Source organism: Emericellopsis cladophorae, assembly GCF_022114955.1.
Source record: "Emericellopsis cladophorae strain MUM 19.33 chromosome Unknown NODE_16_length_390664_cov_118_533041, whole genome shotgun sequence".
NCBI classification, from domain to species: domain Eukaryota; kingdom Fungi; phylum Ascomycota; class Sordariomycetes; order Hypocreales; family Bionectriaceae; genus Emericellopsis; species Emericellopsis cladophorae.
The window spans coordinates 273,415-295,170 of NW_026250941.1; the positions used below are offsets into that span (position 1 = coordinate 273,415).

General features: G+C 56.9%; 9 protein-coding genes across 9 annotated transcripts; 3 read left to right on the plus strand and 6 right to left on the minus strand.

Annotated features, from left to right (window-relative positions):
• Window positions 1-902: 902 nt before the first annotated feature.
• J7T54_003483 (Neutral trehalase-like protein) lies at window positions 903-3,260 on the minus strand (the record flags this gene model as incomplete). Its single annotated transcript, XM_051505757.1, has 3 exons — window positions 903-1,056; window positions 1,118-2,987; window positions 3,056-3,260. The coding sequence occupies 3 exons, from the start codon at window positions 3,258-3,260 to the stop codon at window positions 903-905; spliced, it is 2,229 nt and encodes a 742-aa protein (XP_051362920.1).
• Window positions 3,261-4,731: 1,471 nt separating this feature from the next.
• On the minus strand, window positions 4,732-5,451 carry J7T54_003484 (uncharacterized protein; the record flags this gene model as incomplete). The annotated part of the gene is made up of 1 exon (XM_051505759.1): window positions 4,732-5,451. The coding sequence occupies one exon, from the start codon at window positions 5,449-5,451 to the stop codon at window positions 4,732-4,734; it is 720 nt and encodes a 239-aa protein (XP_051362921.1).
• Window positions 5,452-5,980: 529 nt separating this feature from the next.
• Window positions 5,981-7,411, minus strand: J7T54_003485 (Cys-Gly metallodipeptidase-like protein; the record flags this gene model as incomplete). The annotated part of the gene is made up of 1 exon (XM_051505760.1): window positions 5,981-7,411. The coding sequence occupies one exon, from the start codon at window positions 7,409-7,411 to the stop codon at window positions 5,981-5,983; it is 1,431 nt and encodes a 476-aa protein (XP_051362922.1).
• Window positions 7,412-8,695: 1,284 nt separating this feature from the next.
• On the plus strand, window positions 8,696-10,630 carry J7T54_003486 (uncharacterized protein; the record flags this gene model as incomplete). Its single annotated transcript, XM_051505761.1, has 3 exons — window positions 8,696-8,864; window positions 8,916-9,204; window positions 9,259-10,630. 3 exons carry the CDS (start codon window positions 8,696-8,698, stop codon window positions 10,628-10,630), a joined length of 1,830 nt encoding a protein of 609 aa, XP_051362923.1.
• Window positions 10,631-10,938: 308 nt separating this feature from the next.
• J7T54_003487 (anion-transporting ATPase) lies at window positions 10,939-11,970 on the minus strand (the record flags this gene model as incomplete). Its single annotated transcript, XM_051505762.1, has 1 exon — window positions 10,939-11,970. One exon carries the CDS (start codon window positions 11,968-11,970, stop codon window positions 10,939-10,941), a length of 1,032 nt encoding a protein of 343 aa, XP_051362924.1.
• A 719-nt stretch (window positions 11,971-12,689) lies between these two features.
• On the plus strand, window positions 12,690-13,061 carry J7T54_003488 (5-hydroxyisourate hydrolase-like protein; the record flags this gene model as incomplete). The annotated part of the gene is made up of 1 exon (XM_051505763.1): window positions 12,690-13,061. One exon carries the CDS (start codon window positions 12,690-12,692, stop codon window positions 13,059-13,061), a length of 372 nt encoding a protein of 123 aa, XP_051362925.1.
• Window positions 13,062-13,189: 128 nt separating this feature from the next.
• J7T54_003489 (uncharacterized protein) lies at window positions 13,190-13,751 on the minus strand (the record flags this gene model as incomplete). The annotated part of the gene is made up of 2 exons (XM_051505764.1): window positions 13,190-13,560; window positions 13,622-13,751. 2 exons carry the CDS (start codon window positions 13,749-13,751, stop codon window positions 13,190-13,192), a joined length of 501 nt encoding a protein of 166 aa, XP_051362926.1.
• Window positions 13,752-16,430: 2,679 nt separating this feature from the next.
• J7T54_003490 (Meiotically up-regulated like protein) lies at window positions 16,431-17,967 on the plus strand (the record flags this gene model as incomplete). The annotated part of the gene is made up of 5 exons (XM_051505765.1): window positions 16,431-16,530; window positions 16,590-16,626; window positions 16,704-17,578; window positions 17,632-17,794; window positions 17,850-17,967. 5 exons carry the CDS (start codon window positions 16,431-16,433, stop codon window positions 17,965-17,967), a joined length of 1,293 nt encoding a protein of 430 aa, XP_051362927.1.
• Window positions 17,968-18,498: 531 nt separating this feature from the next.
• On the minus strand, window positions 18,499-21,741 carry J7T54_003491 (uncharacterized protein; the record flags this gene model as incomplete). Its single annotated transcript, XM_051505766.1, has 4 exons — window positions 18,499-19,601; window positions 19,646-21,251; window positions 21,301-21,507; window positions 21,565-21,741. The coding sequence occupies 4 exons, from the start codon at window positions 21,739-21,741 to the stop codon at window positions 18,499-18,501; spliced, it is 3,093 nt and encodes a 1,030-aa protein (XP_051362928.1).
• Between the last annotated feature and the right edge of the window lie 15 nt (window positions 21,742-21,756).

A 21,756-nucleotide genomic window follows, 5' to 3' on the forward strand; every position in this document is an offset into this window, starting at 1 on the left:
CACTTAGTTCGCTCTACTAGTCTAATAAGGTAGTCAAGTCAGACTCTGGGGAAGATGGACGGACCCACCCATACGTACGTACGTGTTGGAGTAGTCTCAGCCGGAGAGGATAGAGTCGATGGACTCCATCCATATCTGGACTCTGGAGGTTGCCCCGTGCAGCGGCAGTCCTGGCCTACGTGGACTTGACAGGCGTCCTTTATCAGTTCAATTGAAATGCTGGTTGTCCTCAATGGTTCCTCAATGTGAAAAAAGGCGTCCATGCAAACGACAGCATCGTGGTGGAGAGTCTCATCGGGGGGGACATGATATCTGTCTGGCATGTGAAAGCTGCTCAGATCAGACCAGCCCCCCCTCCCCAGTCAGTAAGTAACACACGGCGCCACTATGACATGCCGCGTTTCCACCACTGATCCCGCGATCGGCCACTACACTTGTCTCGACCGAGACACGCCAGGGATGGATGACTCAGCCTTGCGATGGCGACTCGAGGCCCTGAGCCGAGGTCGACTCCTCTCACTCTCCTCTCACTCTCCTCTCTCACCCGCCCGCATCAGGCCGAATGCGGCTCCTCCTCCCTCCACCTCCTCCACAGTCTCAGCTACTAATTAGATGCCTACATGTACGTACTAGCACAGACACGCACCATCCACTCAGTGCTCACTGTCGTGAAGCTTGCATGTGCTTGTACAGGAGACTCCACGTCATTGCTCGACATCACGCAACTCGGCTCCAACCACAGGCAACACAAGCGTCTGTTGCTACGTACGTACACGTACAATGTCTGTCTGTCTCTTGATGCTGAAACTCCACACCACATGCAACCCACTGTGTGTGTGTGTGTGTGTGTGTGTGTGTGTCTGTCTGTATCTCGCAAGGTCATAAAGCCCCGTTCCTCCCGCTCAGCGTATCTGCAGGCTCGCCAGCTCCTTCTCCTCGTTCTGCTCCATGGCCCGCACAAACGTCTTGTACGGCGTCAGCGTGCCCAGCGCGCGACGCATGTGCGCGTTGATTATCTGCAGGCCGTACACGTAGCTCGCATTCACCCAGGCAAACCTATCGATTGTCAGTCAGTTCTGCACACGTTTTATCTCACTTGCCGCAAAGAGCGACTCACCCTTCCTTGTTCACGCCCTTGAACCCCAGGCCCTGGTTGCCGTACTCGGCGTCGACACGGTGCGGATCAATCTCGCTCGTCACGTCGTACTTCTCCACCACCACCCCGTGAAAGTCCACAAACGCCTTGGTCACCATAAACAGCCACTTGTACGCCAGTCGCTCCGCCTCCTCGTTGAAGCTGTACCGCAGGAGGCCCGTCCACGCCAGCATCTGCTGCGGCGGCCAGCCGTACGGGTAGTCCCACTGCCGGTTGGGCCGGTCCAGGCCGACCTCGCCTCGTGACTTCTCCGTGCCCGCCGCCAGGCCGCCATTCTCCTCGAATCGGGGCAGGCCCTTGTGGACGAGGTCCGCCGCCTGCTTGGGCGACGCCAGGCCCGCCCACAGCGCCCACAGCGTCGTCGCCGACTCGTAGTTGCACTGCTCCTGCTTGACCGTGTCGTAGTCAAAGAACATGCCCTCCTTCTCGTTCCACATGAGCTTGTCCATGGTCAGCTTGCGGCGCTTGGCCCGACGGTCCCACGCCGCCGACGAGAGCACCTCGCCCGGCGCGTACGGCGTCCCCTTGCAGAACTCCTCGGGCATCACCAGCCTGTCGCCAAACACGCCGCGGATCGTCCGCGCAATGTCCGTCTCGTACTTGAACAGCAGCGAGTTGAGGTCAATGGTCGCCAGGTTTGCGCACACCCCCTCGAGGCGGTACGACGTGTCGTGCCCAGACTCGCGCACCGCACGGTCGTGCATAAAGTACTCGTCGAGCTCCGGCTCGACAATCTCCCGGTGGTTGTACGCCCGCACAAACTCCTTGAACTCCATGTTGTACTTTTTGATGTACGGCTCCAGCACGTGCACAAAGTGCGTGGCCTCCGTCTCGGGCGGCACGCCCAGACCTTCGGGCCGGTACCGCGACAGGCCCGTGACCGGGTCCAGACGGGGCTCCGAGGTCCAGACCGTGTGGTACTCCTTGACGGCCGCCAGCATCGACCGGCGCAGGAACTCCTTGGACCCGGGCTCGTGCTTGATCTTCTCAAAGACGCGCAGCGCCATGTCTGTCAGGAAGGGGGGCTGCGAGCGGCCGAGGTAGTACGTCCTCGTCGCGTTGAGGATCTTGCCGTAGTGCTCGATGCAGAAGCAAAAGTTGACCACCATGGACTGGACCAGGTCCACGCGGTCATCCACGAGGAGACCCAGGCCGGCCATGTAGCTGTCCCACCCGTACAGCTCGTTGAAGCGGCCGCCGGGCACCACAAACGGCAGGCCCTCGAGCGTCTTCTCCCCCGTCTGGTCGTCCGTCACCTCCTCCGTGGCCACGACCAGCAGGCCGGGCTTCTCGTTGAGGTCGCGGATGTACTCGGGGGTGATGCTCTCCGGCAGCAGCTGCACGTCCAGGTTGATCTCGGGCCGCTCCCTCGCCACCCGCATGTAGTACTCGTACTGTTCAGGGGCACCGGGGGGGATGTAGATTCTGGGCGTCGGCTTGTCCGTCCAGTCCTTGGGGTCCACGGCCGCCACCTCGACCGTCGAGGCATCAATCTTGCGGGTCAGGCCCTCCCAGAAGTGATCGCGGATCACGCGGTGGAGCCGGTCCACGGGGTTCTCATTCAAGCGGCCCTCGTCCAGGATGATCTCCTTACGACCATACTCCTTGGCGAGGGTCAACTCCTGGAGGAGGTTGGACAGCATGTACGTCCCTCGCACGTCGAACTTGTTGTAGCCGGCCGAGGCGGCCGTGCGTAGGGGGATGACCTTGGGCCCGCGGTCCTCGACGGTGATCTGCATCGCCTTGTGGTCGTCTTCCTGCTCGAGCAAGCTCTTGAGGGTGGCGTCCACCTGGACGAGGAACCGGCGACCGTGACCGAGAGCTCGTTCATCTATCGTCACCTGGGTCAGCTGCGCTCCATGTCTAGTTTAGTCTAGTCTCTTGTCTCCTGGGACGCACCGTGACTTCCACGTCGGAAGGGCGCCGCCTGGGCCTCCCTCATGCCAAACCGATCAAAGTTGCGCAGGAGACTGTTCTGCGAGTACGTCCGAGTCCGAGGGCCATATTTGTTGTGTCGATCGTCCGAGGTGTAGTACGTTTTGGCGTCGTCGTACACGCCATAGTCCTCGGACCCTCTCGTGCGGTGGCTCGCTTGCTCGGCCATGTCCTGCTCGTCCTGGACGTGGTCTTATCTCGGGAGCGGTGAGGGTGGTCGACGGGAGGGGGACCAGGCAGGTCGGTCGTGTCCGATGGTGAGATAAAGGTGAGGAATGAGGGGTCGGTGTATACAGTCGTGATGCAAGTCGATTGCGGTGTGTTCGCGGTGCCGTGCCGTCACACAACGTGCAAAAAGAAGTAGGGCTGGTGAAAGTGTCCGCGTGCGACTGATGGGCGGTAAAGAGACTGCACTGGGCCTGACTGGACTGGATGCGGGAGGAGCGCAGAACCTTCTGCTTCGAATTGTGTGATGACGCGGGTAGTAGCTCTTCTCAATGCGGTAATCTAGGGTAGGAGATAATCAAGCAGTGGAGCAATGCGCTGGCTCAGGCTTGTTGTAGCGTGGGTCTCTTGGTGAAGAATGACGAGGGTGGTGGATGACTGACAGCGGCTTGACTTTGCATGTTACGAGACAGTTATGGTTGTTTGGGGGGCCAGTCGTCGGACCGAGAGGAGACCCGATGGCATCAAGATCATCCACAGGAGGGTGAGGTCATGCGTCCAGTCTTTTCTCAGCAGCGTGGACTTGTCACAGGCGGGAGCGCCCAGGAGAAAAAGTGAGGTGCGCTGGAAATACCTTGTACATGCAACGATGTGACGATTTCGTGCTGATACCCCCACTAAACGATCTTCAGTTCATGCCACGGTCACCCCACCTACCTCTTCAGTACAGCTGCCCCCCCCCCACCAAGACCTGAATTACGTGATGCTGCTCAGGATCCCCAGTCCTGTCGACTGTGATATCAGACTGAACCAGCACTGTACGCGCAACGGCAATGAGAGACGCTGTGGACGGGTACACAGCTGTGACGAGTGGCCCCTCTGACCACTCTGGCGACGCCACAGCGTTGCGGTGCATGCCATATTCCTCCCTCTGCGGTTTGTGTGCATTCCGGCTGACGACAGCTCATATTGCTCGTGGAGCGTATCCAGATTGTACTCCGGCGTGGCTGCGTAAAAGGAAGAGAGGCGCCATGGGTCCGTGTATCCCAAGAACCAGGAATCCGGTCAGCATGAATGGGAATGCAACATTGACGTACTACTTACCGGTAGCTCGTTCAAGCTGGGGCCATTCCGCCTTGCCGGATCAGGACCGAGATATCAGGCAGGGTTCAGGAGGCAAAGCAATTGCACCATGATATAGTAGCATTTATTAGCTTACTCCTGGATCTAAGTGATATCCTTCCCATACTGGATCATCGTGCGCATAAACAGGTATGAATCCACTGTTGTACATCGAGACGGTAAAGGGGCATGCACTACCGTACAAACAATGTCGCTCTTGTTCAGAGTCCCTTACTCCACATGACCGAAGCAAATACGCCTAGTACCCCATGTCTGACCATGTCCAAGTTCCCTCTCAACCTACTCCCCGACGCCTTAAAATAAAACCAACTCAGACCAGACACATCATGCCTCTACTCCCCATCATCATCTCTTCTGGTTGACTGTGTACCTCGCCTTCTCCTGGCGACAACGTCCCGGTCCCAAACACCAGAAAAGATATCCTCACACTCATCATCGTCGTCCGAGTCAAACACCACGCCCCCCTCCTCCTCCCTCCTCTTGGCCTCCCCATGCCTGACCTCCTGGCTCCCCATCAACACAGGCACGTCCTCCCAGCTCCGGCTCACGACGACCCGCTCCGTCTCGAGAATGTACTTGCCCACCTTGTACTTTTGCGCGCTCTCCCGCGCATCGACATATTTCCAGCCGAGCTTGCTCGCACACGTCCCGCAGCTAATGTCCGCCACCGTGTGCCACCCCGTCACGAGCTGCCGGCTCTCGCTCCGCCCCTGCCGGATGTTCATCAGGCCCCCGCCCTCGTCCGGTCCCACGAGGAACGCCCGGCCATGGCGACCCGTGAAACCCTTGGAGATGATCTGCGCGGACAGCGCAATGTCGGACGAGCAGTGCTGGCAGCGGAGCGTGTCCGGCGCCACACGCTGGAGCTTGCACGGCAAAATGGTGGGCGGCGGTGGGGAGCTGCTGGGTGACGTGCTGGTCGAGTTGGACAGGGATGGGACGGACGACGCTGACGAGGCTCGTCGTCGGAAACGCAGCGGTAGGCTGAGACTGGGGAGCAGATAGGTCGGGAAGATTGGTTTGGTCGCTGAGATGCCACTTTCGCGAACCATCTTCTGTCTGCTAGGCTGCACAGTGTGTCTGCCAACCCGGTATGGCCTGGATCGTGGACGTTCGATTTGGGAAGCGGGAAGCGGTGACGCTCACACAGAGCGCGCGTGGGTGATCCAACTTGATGGGGTCATGCGACGACCAAGTACGTAGTGAAGTGTGCTTTTGCAGCGTGCGGGTTAACGGCAGCGCCTTTCGGCGTGAGAACGAGCATAGAATTAACAGATGCGTCGACAGACTAATTAGAGTCTCCGAGCGTGCCGACTCTTTGAGAAGAATAGAAGAGCGCGCTCGAGTCAGGGAACACATGAGTCGTTTGGGGAGAAAGGTGGGCAGCAGTGCCTTATCGGGCCTGGAGGCGATCGACGTTCTTGGCGTCGGGAGGTCAGGCGGGGTCCCCCACCAAGACCAAGGGTCACCTGCTCGTGGTAGGGGTCCGAGACACAACAGATCCCTAGTAATTATCCAATTGTATTACATTAGGTAGCAAGTTAAATCAATGACCCAAGCCTACGTACGTAGTACGTAGACTCATTGTTGCGGCTCCTCGGCAACATAGTGGAGATACGCACCCAGCAGCTTGATGCCCTCAATGTAGTTGCGCTTGTCGAGCTTCTCGTTGATCGAGTGGGCGCCATCTGTGGAGCTACCCATGGGCAGCAGGAGCACGTTCTTGCCCGTCGCCTCCTCGAACGTCAGGGTGACGGGGATGCTGCCGCCCTCGCGCGTGAAATCGGGCTGCACGCCCCAGACGCGCTCCGTCGCCTTGGCGGCCGCCGAGAAGTTCCAGTGCTTGGGCGAGGCCTTCCACCACTTGCCCGAGTGCTGCGCGAACACGTTCATCGTGTTCTTGCTGTTAAGCTTGGCAAACTGCTCTTTGACATATTTGTAGACCGCCTCGTTGGTCGTGTCAATGTCCATGTCCGGCACGGTGCGGATCGAGAACTTGCCAATGACCTTGGCGGGGATGACAGTCTTGGCACCGGGCTGCGAGAAGGCTCCCTCCACGCCGTGGATGGAGAGCGAAGGGTATCGCCAGCGAGCCATCAGTGTGTTCTTCTTGTCGTCATGGATGGTGGTCTTGCTGCCCAGGGACTCGTGGATCGTGTCCATGGTGAAGGCAATGCTGTCGTAGAGGCCCTCCTCGTCGGCCGTGATGGGCGCCACCTGCTCCTTGATGCCGGGGATTTGGATCTCGCCGTTGGTGTTGACAAGCGTGCCCAGCACGCGCACGAGGTCCGTCATGGGCTCTTGCGCAGTACCGCCAAACACGCCGCTGTGCAGGTCGGCACCGGGGCCGGAGATCTCGACCGAGTAGTAGTTGCATCCGCGGAGGCCGTAGGTCAGGCATGGCTTCTCTGTGCCCAGCCAGTAGTTATCTGAGATGCACACGGCATCGGCATCGTTGAAGTACTTCTTGGCCTCGGCCTTGATGAAGTCGTCAAGTCCCTCTGAGCCATACTCCTCCATACCCTCGAAACACATGAGCAGGTTGACGGGGAAATCAGTGCCCGACTTTTGGTGCGCCTCGATGGCATTCAGCCAGCCCAGGACGGGGCCCTTGTCATCTGTCGAGCCACGGCCATACATACGCCCCTTGTCGTCGACGGTCAGGTCAAAGGGCTCGGTAGCCCAGCCATCTGCCTTCTCGGCAGGCTGGACGTCGTAGTGGCCGTACACGAGGATGGTGCGCTTGTTCTTGTCGCTTCCGTAGCGGGCGAGGACGACAGGCGGAAGATCCAGGTGCTCCTTGTGTGGCTGCTTGCCCAGAGGACGAAGCTCAGCCTCGGCACCGAGGGACTTGAGCTCGTCGTGGAGCCAGTGGCCCATGCGGACGACATCGGGGCGGCGAGCCTCATCTGCAGAGATAGAGGGGATGGCGACGGCCTTGCGCAGACGCTCAATAAAGGCGTCGGCGGAGCTGTCCACCTGCTTGAAGTACGCGTCGAGCTGGGGAGCCATCTTCTTTGCTTGATGGGCGCGGATAGAATCTGTGAGGTATGTGCGAGATGAAGCAGGAGAGGATATGTGGCTAGAAGGGTGGGTAGCTCGCGTTAAAGATGTGCGTGGATGTGCTGATACCGTCAGTGCCCCTCGGAGGGTCTTTTGAAGCTTGGAGGGGCGACACAACTGGAAGCCTGCAGTGCGGGGCATCATATTAACAGTCAGTCCAGTCAGTCACACCTTCTGCATCTCGGCACTGCACAGCGGATGGGGAGCGCTGTTGAGTGCAGTTGGGTGCGGACGGCCCCAAATCAAAAGTGCCAGGCGGCTGCTCCAAACGCTCGGCTAGATACGGCGCTTAGTCACAAGGCGAGCTACTGCGGATAATACGGCACATACAGAGTACAGAGTACGGATTAATTACTGTATGGTCCTGATGTTCGCTTCCTTTGCACAGGGAGGGAAAAAAACTGTGTCACGTGACATGGCCCCGGCTTCGCGGGACAACCTCGGTCCAGTGCAGCGTGCCGTGACCTGAGGTTTGATTACTCAATCAGGTTGGACCTGCAACCTCTTACTGGAAGGCCAGGCCCCATCCTCCCTCTCCTCACTTCTCCTCTCTTCATCAAACATTTCCAGTCACCCCATCGCTCCTCGATCAACACTTGATCGCCCGACGACCGAACAGCGCTCTTACTGAAGCTATCGCTTGGTTCATTCTGTATCGACGTTACACGGACTCGGATTTCTCCTTGCGCCGGACGTAGCAGTTGCTCGTGTGCGACCGATCGAGCCCTTGGCACACGCAGCACGATTCAGTCGGGGCAAAATAGAGTAGAAGCATCACGCTAACCGGGGAGCTTTGTTGAGAAGTACATACGCTGGCGGCGCACAGTGGTTTATTGTACACAGGAGGATTATTGAGCGAGGGTCAGAACAGAACATTGCTGCGGGCCGTGGCCATTCTGACTGAACCTTGTTGTCGTTTCATTGTCTTCTTCTCCTTCAATTACAAACAAGAAATTGACCCCATTTCCGTCATCTGCTATTGTTGACCACGCACGCCGGTGCGCTTTACAAAGAACGAAAAGGACAGGGCAATCACTCTAAAGACGACAAGAAAAAAGAAAGAAAAATATTCCCCTTGTGCTCAGCAGAGTCACACTCACACAGGTACACCCGACCACCTCTCTACTGCGCCCCTCGAACTTGACTATCCGACTTTCTCCCCTGCCCCCTCATATTTGAGTGTGTGTCTTGTGTAGTAAGGCATCTTCTCTCTCCATTCAGCCAAACGCAGATATGGCTTCTTCAGTTTTCTTCAAGTTCAAGTCACAGAAGGAACCCACAAGGGTGGAGTTTGATGGAACGGGGATATCAGTGTTTGAGCTGAAGAGGGAAATCATCATCAAGAGTGGCTTGGGTGATGGAACCGACTTTGACCTGTTCATCACGGACGATAATGGCGATGGTAAGAGTTTTTGTGGGAGTAGTGTTATATCAAGATCTAACTTCAGTACAGTCTACGATGATGACACCGAGATTATCCCCAGGTCCACGACCGTGATAGCTCGGCGCCAGCCCGCAACCAAACCCGGTGCTGGTCGAGCTGCGCGGTATGTGTCGGGCAAGATGCCAGTCTCCGCTAAGAACGCTGGCCGTAAAGAACAAACGGCCAAGTCGTCAGCGTCCAAGACCACGTCCAGTGCCATCAACCAGATGAACGAGGCTATGACTGAGGAGGAGAAGATGCAGGCCATGTTCGCTGCCCAGGGCGAGCAATGGAACGCACAGCAGGAGAAGATGTCACAGTATGTCTGCACTATCGCAGGTGACAAGAGAAAAGCGCAGCTAACAAAGGACAGTCATCAACCATCATTCCAGCCTGGTCAGAAACGCCCGGCCAACGTGCCCGACCATGACCCCCCAAATGGCTACATCTGCTATCGTTGCGGCAATAAGGGTCACTGGATCCAGCTGTGCCCTACCAATGATGACCCTGAATTCGACAACCGGCCCCGCGTGAAGCGCACAACCGGCATTCCGCGCTCATTCCTGCAGAAGGTCGACAAGGCCGCCGTGCTCGCCCAGAGCGAAGGCGACGAGTCGAAGCGACCTTCTGGCATCATGGTCAATGCCGAAGGCGACTTTGTCATTGCCGAAGCCGACAAGGCCACGTGGAAGAAATTCCAAGCTAAAGCCAACACGTCTTCTGCCAAGACTAATGGTGCGAACGCTGTGGCGGACAAGGAGATTCAGGAGCGGGGGCTCGAGTGCTCCATTGACAAGAAGATGTTCAAGGAGCCGATGAAGACGCCATGCTGCCAGAAGACGTTTTGCAACGACTGCATCACAAACGCTCTTATTGAGAGCGACTTTGTCTGCCCGAATTGCGAGCTGGGAGATGTCTTGATTGACGATCTCACACCGGACGAGGAGATGGCAGAGAAGATCAAGGCATATTTTCAGGAGAAGGAAGAGGAGAAGGAAGCCGCCGACAAGGCAGCCCAAGAGGCACCCGTGGCCCCTTCGACAGAGGAGGTCCAGCCTGAGGACAAGGTGGAGGGGACGCCTGTTGAGGTGAAGAGTGAGACGGAGAAACAGGGAGAAGCAGAGGTCAAGCCTGCGTCTGTCACGGCTAAATCAAAATCACCCACCCCAGTGCCCGCTAGTAAGGCGAAATCGCCGCCAACAGGGCCTAAAAGCATGACTCCCCAGACAGACGGCAACTCGCCCCCGGTGGACGGAAAACCCGCGGGCGGTGCGGTGTCCAAGAAGCGTCCTGCAGACGAGCTCCTTGAGAACCCCAAGATCCCCAAGGGCCCGCGCGCTATGCAGAACCAGATGAATAACCAGCAGCAACAACAGACCATGGCCCCCAATATGATGAACGGCATGAACATGGGCATGATGAACATGATGCCAAACATGATGGGCATGGGCATGGGGATGCCGATGATGCCCAACATGATGATGGGCGGCTTCAACAACGGAGGCAACTTTAACAATGGTGGCTTCAACAACTTCAACAACGGCGGCGGCTGGGACATGGGCATGGGTATGGGTATGGGCATGGGCATGGGCATGAACAACATGAACGGCTTCGGCATGCCGTTCGGCAACAACGGCGGCGGCGCACAGGGCGAGGAGGACGCGTACTTTCGGAAACCAGTCAACCCCCATCGGTACCAGAACAAGCAGAGGCGGCCGCGCCCAAGTGATTTCCGCGAGCTCTAGGGGCGTGATCGATCGTGGAACAGGCTTATACCGATGGGACAAGTCGGGAGATGCATTTGACTGGCGTTGCGGTGGGACATGCCTGGGTACTATATAATCAGCACAAACCGCCGCTGAGGATAACAGCGTTGTACTTATACATAGGGCAGCAGCGGAACTGCATTGTCCCTTCAAATCTTGACAATTTCTCACATTCAATGAACTTCTTGGTGACAATGCTGACAATGCTTCGTTTGTATTTCCCATGTCTACTGCAACTCCACGCTACTCCAGTTTCTCTACTTACTCTTCAGTTCCTTCTCCCTCTATTACTCTGGGGGCACGTATGGCTTGACAAGCATCTCGCTAAACCTCTCGAGCTTCTCCTTGCCCCTGACCTCCTCGACGAGGAGGGGCATCTTGACGACGTTGAAGTCCTCTGCATAGAGCTCCTCGTACTGGTCGAGGTACTTGCGCTGCATCTTGCGACGGGCGCCGCACTGGTCGCAGTTGCTGTCCTGGCGGGGGAAGAGGAGCTGGTTGACAACAATGGTGTGCGTGTCGATGCCGTAGCCGGTCAGCTCCTGGATCATGCGCTCCGTCTCGTAGAGCGAGAGGAACTCGGCGATGCAGACGCAGACGAAAGTGGTGAGCTGCTCGTTCTTGAACTGGGTGTTGACCTCGGATATGGTCTCGCGCAGGGACTCAAGCTTCTCCATCATCTCGTTCAGGTTCTGGCCGTTGGGCAGCTGGCCGCCCTGGCCGAGGAAGCCGTTGAGCAGGGGTCCGTACTGGCTTGAGAGCTGGGAGACCTTGGCGAGGGCCTTTTCGAGGACCGAGGGGAACTGCAGAAAGCGGAGGGTGTGGCCGGTTGGGGCGGTGTCGAAGATGATGGTCTCGTAGGAGAGGGACTTGACTTGCTTGAGGACCTCGGCAAAGGACATGGCCTCGTCGATACCAGGGATGGCAAAGGCCAGGTCCTGCATCATGCCGCCCATGCCGCCGGCGCCGGCGCCGAGGGCGTTGAGGTCGTCGTTGCCCTGACCCGGCTCGCCGCCGGCCATGAGGTCCTGCATGCTGCCGTTGGGGTCAATCTCCATGGCGCTCAGGTTGTCGAAGCCGTCGATGAGGCGGGCCTCCTTGCCAAACTTTTGGTTGAAGGCATCGCTGAGGTTGTGGGCGGGATCGGTCGAGATGAGGAGGACGGAGCGGCGCACCTTGGCGAGTTGGATGGCGAGGGAGCACGAGGTGGTGGTCTTGCCGACACCACCCTTGCCGCCGACAAAGATCCAGCGCAGGGAGCGCTGGTCGAGGAGGGACTGGAGAGAGGGCTCGAGGGCGTCGTCGACGATGGCGGCCATGGTGACTTTGACGCGTGGGGTTCGTACTCGTGGAGGCGCGGGGATCTATGAAACGAGGGGGGGAAAGGAAGGACAGCGGTCAGAAGTACGGTGAGGTCGTTCGCGATGCTTTGTCTCGCGGTCTGTGGGTGCACGAGGAAGTTGGCGGGTCGGTTCTGGAAAGGTCCATCATGGAGTGAGTGGCAGTGGCTTTGGAGGGGCTGTTGGCGCACAACGTCATTGGCCTAGGGTAGTTGGGGTGCATATATCATGCCAGGTGAGGTAGGGTACGGTACAGTATTTGAGGTCTCTTGCTTGATACTCGGAATAGGGACAAATCTAAGGCTGTGGCTAATTCGCGGGGCTCCAATAACCATGCGATATTTCAGTGCCATGCGCTTCCAAGTTGCAGACCGACGGTTCGTAGCCCTGGGAGAGGCAGCTGGTATAAGTCTGCGTACCCCACACAGATACCGGAGGGCGGCGACAAGCGCAACCTTTCTTTGAAGGTTATCTCAGCGTCAGGTCGCCCTCTGAATGGGACATTTAAGTTTCTGCGCAGCCATCTTGCGTAACATTTTATGCTTCCATATACTTCTCGGCTAGTTCACTTGGCTGGACACTTTCAATCCACGGATTCGGATCTCACCCAGTCAACAAACGACCCCTCGTCGACCCCGCCAGCCTCCAAGATCAAGACCGAGAGCAGCAGCCATCAATCACCTTCATCCGCCTCAGCAATGTCTGGCAAAGACCCCATCACCTGCCACGTGCTGGACACCACCGCAGGCAAGCCAGCTGCCAATATCCATGTCACCCTGATTGCCCCCTCGTCCGTCGCGTTCGAGTCCACCACGGACGCCGACGGACGTGTCAAGCTCTGGCTCCCCGCTTCGCCCTCGTCAGGCCAAGCCCCCACCGTGAGCAGTGTACTGGGCGGAATCAAGGGCGCCTCGCGATGGACACTCAAGTTCGACACGGAGGCATACTTTGGCGAGGGAAAGACCTTCTTCCCCGAGGCGACTGTTGTCTTTCGGGTGGAGGAGGGTCAAAGCTACCACGTGCCATTGCTGTTGAGTCCGTTCAGCTATACAACCTACAGAGGCTCTTGATTGTCCCTGATTCATCCTAATCGAAAATCATACTATAGAAATTATCAAGTGCTGCTTCCTCCCATCAAACGCCGTTGCTTCAAAAACAGAAAAGGGGCCGTTGTTCTCATGAGAATCTGCCTCTGTTCCTAGACCCGTGACTTTCTCCTCAATCGACCGAACAAGCTCTTCCGCTTGTCGCCGCCCTCGTCATCTTCAGCAGGCGAGGACGAGGGGCTGTTGTCCCCGTCTCGCCTGGGCTCCATGCTCTCTCTGTGGTTGTCCGTCTCTGATGCCCTGTCACTGCCGCTCTGTCCAGGTATGCCCGTGGTGATGAGAGGGAGTACGCTGTGCACAAGAGGCGATGAGAGAGTCGAGCCTTGCGAGATGGTGCGACGGTGTTTGCTGAGCAGGCTGAGGCGTCGTCTGGTCATGGACTGTGCTGGCGTGAGGTTGTCGCTGCTTATGGTGGCGTTGGGCGAGAGGTCAGCATCAGGATGAGGGAGGGTAGTGTTGTAGTCTGGGATGCCAGTCAGTACAGAGGGCATGACGGTTGCGAAAAAGTGATAGAATCTACTCACTGTCCCCGAAAGGCTCGGGAAACCCAGTATCTCTGGGCTCCCGGCTGGAACGCGCAGTGCTGGCTGGCGAAGGAGGCGTATTCATGATCTGCGGCACCGATCCCGTGTTAGTGTTGGATGTCCTTCCCATTTCGTGCCTTCGTGTTGTCGCGTCGACCACCAGCGGGATGTCATGCGAAAAACAATGGGAGAGTAAGTTCAGAAATAAATGACATGGGCAGGATCAAAAAGGGCAAGTTTAGCCAACCTACAAGCAAGTACCTTTGTGCTTGGCGATGGACAAGTGGTCACAGGGTAGGGTACTGGAAGGTATTGCAGTGTGAATCAGACGCGAAAGCCGGTATCAACTCCGAGGTGACAGCCTGCCAGGAGGTACAGTGTGTACGGAGGTACCAGATTGCCAGTAGTCAAGTAAGCAAGAAACTGCCAAGTAATAAATGAGGCTCAATCTACGGAGTAGAACGAAGAAGGGGTTACGTAGGCTCAACAGGGGTGCGTCGGCTTCGGACGTTGGGAATCGATTAACACAGCGGCGAGGCCGAGGACAAGTCGGTTTATATGGCCATTTGGCAACAAGCAGAGGCATGAGCGCGACACTTTATTACCGCTTCGCATGCGCGGTCCCACATGGGTAAATCGCAATACATGATTGCACGGCGTGAGCGTCTTAGACTGGCCAAGAGCGATGCTATAGACGCAAGCTTGTCTGCGTGTCTGGGAATCGGGGTCCGGGGTAGGTCGATTCAAAGACGCGGCGGCAGCTTTTCGACGGCCCACGAGACACGGCAGAGCTCAGCTACTGCTTGCCTGCCTCTCTCGTCTTTCAATCTTCTCAACGGATCGTTGCTTCGTGAAGACGGTGAACAGTACCAACGGCAAGACGGGAGCTGACGACGACGGCGCCTCCGGTCCGTGCCAAGCTCAAAAGAAGCCGAGCCTCATCCAGCCACTGTGGCTTGGCAGCAGTGGAAGCGGGGGCTGGTCAATGGTAGTGGGCACTGAAACCCGATCGGTTGCTGAGAATGGTACGCGTATCGCCATTACCAATCTTCAACGTTGAAGAATCGCTCAGTCAACCTCCAAAACGAGGCCGCTACGTGGACAAAGCCTCTATTTCCGTTGGGGGGCATCGCTTCCCAATCGCCGGCTTCCATGACGGCTCAGGCTGGGCGTCACTCGCCAACCTGCTGGGCCACGTAATCGACACGGGGTGCCCAGAAACGTCGTCATTTCACCACCTTGCCGACAGGCCGATCAGCCTGCATTAGCCATACCAAGATTTGGCCAAGACGCCAGCGACTTGTCTCGAGTCTCGCGAGTCGCGCATGGCCGGCGTCAGCTCGTTCAGCACGCACGATGTACGGATAGATAGCGCCGTCAATGTCGGCTGCAATTGTCGGCTGCAATGCTCGCCAATATCACATTCATATCCTATCTTAGGTGTGTCTGCGCGATCAGCTTTCCTCTCGTCCTGCGCTTCATCTGAGCCCAGAGTTGGGTCAGACCATCGACCTTCCTCCATCGGAATCGGCATGCACCCGTTTACCATCCGCTCTCGTTCGTGGAGAACAGCATATTGGTCGCCTTCGAGTCGCCTACTCCGCGTATCTTGGTCGTGATGATGGCCACGAATGTCTCCCGGACAGCCCACGTACCCGAGACGGGCGCGCCGTTCTTAGGATCATCAGTGCCTATTTTAACAGACAGGCGTACTCGTTAACAGACAGGCGTGCTCGACTACAGCCACCCGACGACATACAATGTAGATCAACACGCAGCGTATCATGGCGAAGACGATGATCATAGCTTCCGCACTGGAGAGGAGACCGAGGCTGACTTTCTTGTACGTCTTCATCAACGTCTTCATCAACGTCTTCATCAACGTCTTCCACAGCAACGGCATGGGCAGGGTGGGCACAGGTCGGTAAAGACGTTCAGGCCATAGCACGTCCAGACGATCGGCGGCGCGATATCGGCTGGACACCCTGCGCTTCCGTTCACATTGGAAGTGAGAGACTGAATGCCAACCGCTGCGAGCTCATATCATTACCCTAGGTAGGTCGTAAAAGGGTATGACTAGGCCTTGGGCGGACGGAGTTGGAGATTAGCTCAAGCCTTGCTTTGGACGCCAGAAGGTCGCTTCTGGTAGCGAACAAAGCCCGGGATGAGTCGGAGCAAATTAAAATACCCATGTGTAAATAATGCTTGGGTTGCAGGCTCACGTGTTATCAGTACGAATGTATGGTTCCGTTGATCACTGCGCGAAATAAGAGAGGTCTGGCAAATTAGCAAATCCAGCTCTATAGTCTCACAGGTGAGGACTCGCTCGCGATGGTTGTTATCGGGTGCATCAGCTATATCATTGCATTCACGCAGCTTTTTACATTGAAACACATTGTCCCGGGTAAGCGTCGACGCGTCTGCGGCGCAGGTCGTGTAGGTGTGTCGAATCATCACGGAGTGGCACAGCCACAGCGTTAACAGCGGAGATGGACAACCTTAAACCTCGATTTAGGGGTCTCATAGGCCTAGACAGATGCAAGGTCCCCACTGAAGCTGGCCCCTTTGACGGAATTTAGCAGCAACCCGGGGCCCTTGGAGTGCCGGGCGCAGGCACTACTTTTAAGCAGTCTAGGCAGTCTAGTAAGCAGCCTCGCGCCTGGGCACGTTGAATTGACACGCCAACCCACATCATCATCATCACGACCTCCCACATCACGACGATACTTTGCGCTGCGCACTCACACAACATTGACGTGCCGAATCATTTACCCAAGCATCGACTGCCTGACAGCTCCAATCGCACAGCATGGCCGACGCGCCGCGAGGTGTCGACCATGTCGACACCATGAACTCTGACGACTCTGGTCCGAACCAGCCGGACAAGAAGAAGAGCCGTCGCCCAGCCAGTACGATTGGCCTCGCCCATGTCAAAACACAGCACCCAGTGACTGACCTTTCGCGATAGATACGGCATTCAGACAGCAACGTCTCAAGGCGTGGCAGTACGTTCCCCCCGCCCAGCGCAGCCCTCGAGGGAGGGACGCAACGAGGAGGCGCCAGAAGCTAACCAGTGTCGCAGACCCATCCTCACACCCAAGACAGTCCTGCCACTCTTCTTCGTCATCGGCGTCATCTTCGCCCCCATCGGAGGCCTCCTCTACTGGGCCAGCACGCAGGTCCAGGAGATTCGTCTCGACTACACCAACTGCCTGCGGAACGCGCCCGACTTTGACGATGGCTTTGAGAGCATGGACAGCGGCGACGTGCACCACGCCTTCAAGTCCAACAACAAGTCCATCGATGCCCGCTGGGCCGTGCGACGCAACGTCGAGGTCGACGTGCCCGACTCGGGCGGCGTCACCATCGAGACCGACCAGTGCTACCTGCGCTTCTACATCCCAGAGAGCATGGGCCCGCCGGTCCTCTTCTACTACTACCTCACCAACTTCTACCAGAATCACCGTCGATACGTCGACTCGTTCGACTCGGAACAGCTCAAGGGGAGCGCCCGGTCCTACGACGACATTGACGGCAGCGAGTGCGACCCTCTCGAGGTGAACAAGACGGCCAGGCTTCCCTACTACCCCTGCGGCCTCATCGCAAACTCCCTCTTCAACGACTCCTACTCCAACCCCGTGCTGAGGAACCCCCCGGGCGCCACCGGCAACGAGACCGAGGCGTATAACATGACCTCCAACGGCATCGCCTGGGACTCGGACCGTGCGCTGTACGGCGAGACAAAGTACAAGCCCGACGAGGCCCTGCCGCCGCCCAACTGGCGCAAGAGGTACCCCAACGGCTACACGGACGACAACCCCCCTCCCAACCTGAAGGACTGGGAGCACCTCCACGTCTGGATGCGCACGGCCGGTCTGCCCACCTTCAGCAAGCTGTACCAGCGCAACGACGCGGACTCCATGAAGGAGGGTGAATACGAGATCGTCATCGATGACCGTACGTACAATGGCCTATGCCCGACTCGCCGTAAACCAGCTGACAAGATGTAGATTTCCGCGTCTCCGAGTTCAAGGGCACCAAGTCCGTCCTCATCAGTACCCGCACTGTCATGGGCGGCCGCAACCCCTTCCTCGGCATCGCCTACATGGTCGTCGGCGGCGTCTGCATCCTGTTGGGCGGCATCTTCACTGCCACTCACCTCATCAAGCCCAGGTACGCTCTCACTGAATCAGTTGTTGTCCGTGTGTCCAGCTAACAGCGTGTGCAGGAAACTCGGCGACCACACCTATCTCTCGTGGAACAACGTGCCCGCCAACAAGAACGCCAACCAGAACCCCCCGTCCACCGCGACCGCCTCAGGCCGTCACTTGCCTGGCGAGGCCTAGTTGGCCCGCCGCTATCAAGGGCGCTCCGTGTCGTTCCAGCCTCTACTGAGTCAGACCGCGGAGGCCGTGGCCGGCGCAGCGCTGCCGGGGCAGAGCGGATTATGGGGCGTGCGGCGGTCTCCTACCAAGTGAGCAATGGTTGCGGGATGCTTCCAAGGGCGACTCGGTGTAGATCTGTGCAGCACACCCTACGCGTACGGTCTCTACTAGAACAGGGGACAGGCAGTATGATGATGGGAAGCGGCGTTTGGGAGTCTGTGCCTGCCATGTCTTTTGGTTCCGAGAGTTTATCACCATAGTACAGTATGAATAGAGTGGTTTCAATGCTCCTCTAGAGGCCTGTTGCATGTAGTAAGAAAAGATTAATTATCTTGTACTCCTCGGGCGAGCGCGGTCTGCAAACGAAAACCCCTTGAGAACGAACCATCAGCGCCTCCTAATTTGTCATACTATCAGATACAAGTTAACATGAAGCCCTTCCACCACCTGAGCCCTGGCATGTCCCAGTGCTCCAGTCAAGGAATTTTTTTTTTAGCGCTTGCGCTTCTTGCCCCCATCGTCTTCCCGCATCTGGGCTGCGTCCTCGCGATCGCGACGCTTCGCCTTCTTCTCCAGCTCATCCCAGTCCTCTCCCTCGTCGTCACTGTCCAGGTCTGCATCGCCGTCGTCATCGTCACTGGCGTTGCTACCGTCAAAGTCGGACTCCTCCTCGCTTTCGGACGCATCGTCAAGGTCGTCCTCTGACATCTCAAAGGCCGACTCCTCCTCCTCACCGGAGCCGTCATCGTCGGATTCAGCGGCCAGGAAAGACCAACCACCGTCAACAAAGAACTGGTGCGTGTCGGCTGTCACTGTCTTCATAATGGTAGGCCAGTTGAGGTTGAGCGGACCCTCGGTGAAGGCAATGTCAGAAGAGTCGAGGAAATCCTTGACCTGATCGAGATGCTCAACGGGGATGGTGTTGACGTGGTACGGTGGACGAGTAAAGTCCTTGAAGATGAAGACCATGTCGAAGTTCTTGAGACCAAACTGGACACGTTCCAGGTGAGCAACCTCAATGTCCTCGATGGTGATGACCATGAACGGCGGTTCAACCACTTGAATGAGACACTCAGTTGTGGGCTGGATGAAAACGTTACTGCGGAACGGTACACCGTGGAAACCGAGCTCGCGAATGGGCATGTCAACCTCAACATTGTCGTTGCGACCAGCATCGGCAATCTTCTGGGCGAATCCCTGGAAAAGACGATCAAGCTCTTGCCTTCTGCGGCGCTCTTCCTGCTCGGCCTCAAACTCGTCCTCGTCGCCGTACTTGTACTTGCGTTTGCGGTTTCCAGTCTCATCAAACTGGATGTCGGTAGCCTCGCGATAGAACTGTACGTCCTTGGTCTTCTTCTTGTTGCCCACAATGATGGGGTCTTTGAGGTGGATGTGGATGATGACAATCAGCTCATGCGCACAAGGCTGGAAGAAAAGGTGCTTGATGTTGGAGAACAAAATATCCACGCGGTGCTGAATGTTGAGAGGCGACTGGTATCGGATACCATTCTGGTGGATCTCGACCTTGCCTGCAACGCGTTTTCCTTCGTGCGCCGGTCGAATAAAAACATTATCCAAGACGGCAGGGCGACGATCTGAAAGGTTAGCAATATCCTGTCGCCTATCACAAGAGACTTACTCCTAATCTCAGCAAGCTTGTCCTGCTCGACAACGTCCTCCATGTCCTTCTTCTCCTGCTCCTTTTTGACCGAGTCACGCTTCATATTCGAGATCTGAGTCGCTATCTCGGTGTATCTCTCGTTGTCGGTGGATCGAAACGTCAAGCTGCGGACGAAATGCGCCGAGGCATCCTCAAAGGGCTGGTCATCCTTGCGGCCGACACCCTGGCCCGGCGAGAGGAAGTTGATACGGAGAAACGTGAACTCGCCCTCGTCGCTCTTGCTGGCATTCTTGATGGTGTTGATGTGGAACGGTACTGGACGACCGAGAATGGGTAGGATGACAGTGGCATTCTTGGAATCGACCACAATCTCGAGGTTCTTGATCTTCAAAGGGAACTGGTTGTCCCTCTTGTACGACTCGAACCGCTTGAATTTCTTAACCTCACCGCCGTTCTGGTTGGCAGTCGATTCGGAGAAACGAGCAAGACCTTCTTTCTGCTTCTTTGCTGCAAGCTCCTTTTGATGCTGGCGTCGCCGACTGTCATTCTCTTCGTTGACCTGAGTGGTGCGCTCCGAGCGAAGGCGTGTGTTCGTAATGTTCTTTGTGGCAACAGCACCGACCTTTGAGTCCTTCTTCTCCTTCTTGGGCGTAGGCAACGCTTCCTCCTCGTCCTTGAAGAAGAAAGAGTTAGCGTCGGCGCTGGTCGGAGCCTCGGCAGTGAACACGACAGGCTCAGATGACGTAACACGGATAGTGTCGGTGAGGATCATGGAGTAGACCTTGCTGCTCTTGTCCTGTGGCTGTGGGTTCTCAATGTCTTGGAAGCCCGTCTGGATGATCAGAGTCATGCCGTCCTTGAGCGTTCGCTGGTTCTTCGCGTTCAGCAGAAGCGTGGGGTCCTTGCTTTCGAGACCGATGCCCCAGCCAACGTTTTTCAAAAAGTGCTTCTCCATCTCGGGCTTTTTGGCCTTGACGATGCCCAGGGCCTTAATATAGACATCCTTGGCGGCCATGCCATCGCGGATGTCCCGAATGATGGAGTTGTGAACCATGCACAACAGTTTGTAGTTGCTCTCCTGAGACTTATTCGGATCGACCAAGTAGGTTCGCGCGATGGACGAGCAGTAGGACTTGTATCGCAGGCCGAGGGCGGCGATGATGATGCCAGCGTGGAGATTGTCGCCATTGGCCTCGGTCGCGAACTTGAGGTCGTATTTGCCACCACTCTGGATGCAAGGTCCCAGAACAAAGTCGAGATTGGCAGGGTCAAAATCGCTTGGCAGCTTGCCCTTGCCCGGTAGCTCTACAGACTTCCAGAACTTGTTATCGTCGAGCTTCTTGTCGATCTGATCAGCAAGCTTGGAATGCTTCACTTTCTTTTCGGCGTCGAGGATGTCGGACATTTCGTCGAGGAAGTAAGGAGTCATCAAGGCGACGCAGGCCTTGGATGAGGCACGCATGGCGCGGAGTTCGTTCTCATCCTTGATCGAGAAGGCGTGCGTGGACAGAGCAGGGGATACATCGACCTGCTCCACATCCTTGCACTTGTCCTCCATGACTTTTTTCCACTCTTCGACAAAGGGGCCTTTTGAGTTATCGCGTCCGATGATGCCGACCTTGCTCTGAAATATGTCAGCATGTTGCACAGCACGGCTGTAGTGGCTAGCCTACTCCTGCTTCCTTGATCTTGTCCGCGAGCTGGCCAAACAGCTTTAAGTTTTCCTCAGGATCCTTGCCTCGCACAAGGACCTCTACTGGAAATCGTCCACCCTGAATCTGCTCAAGATGTTTCGCCTTCCCTGCTTTGGTGATGACGTAGAGCGTGTCGAGCGTGAGCAGAAGCATTGTCGTCGGGAATTCGTAACCCAGAAGCCAGAACTGTAGTGGATGTTAGAACTCTTGCGGTCGGTTGGCATTTTCAGGGAGTGGACTAACGTGAACAGCGTTGTTCTTGTTGAGGCTCTGCACCTCCTCGACTCTGCCCATCATCACGACGATGGACTGCGCACCACCAAAGACTCCGTCCTTGGAGCGCAAGTCATTCTTCCAGGCGGTTGTGAAGTGGGAGATGCGCTCCTGGAAGAGCTTGCTGTCGAGGGTGATGTCGGCCATGATGTTGACTGATGC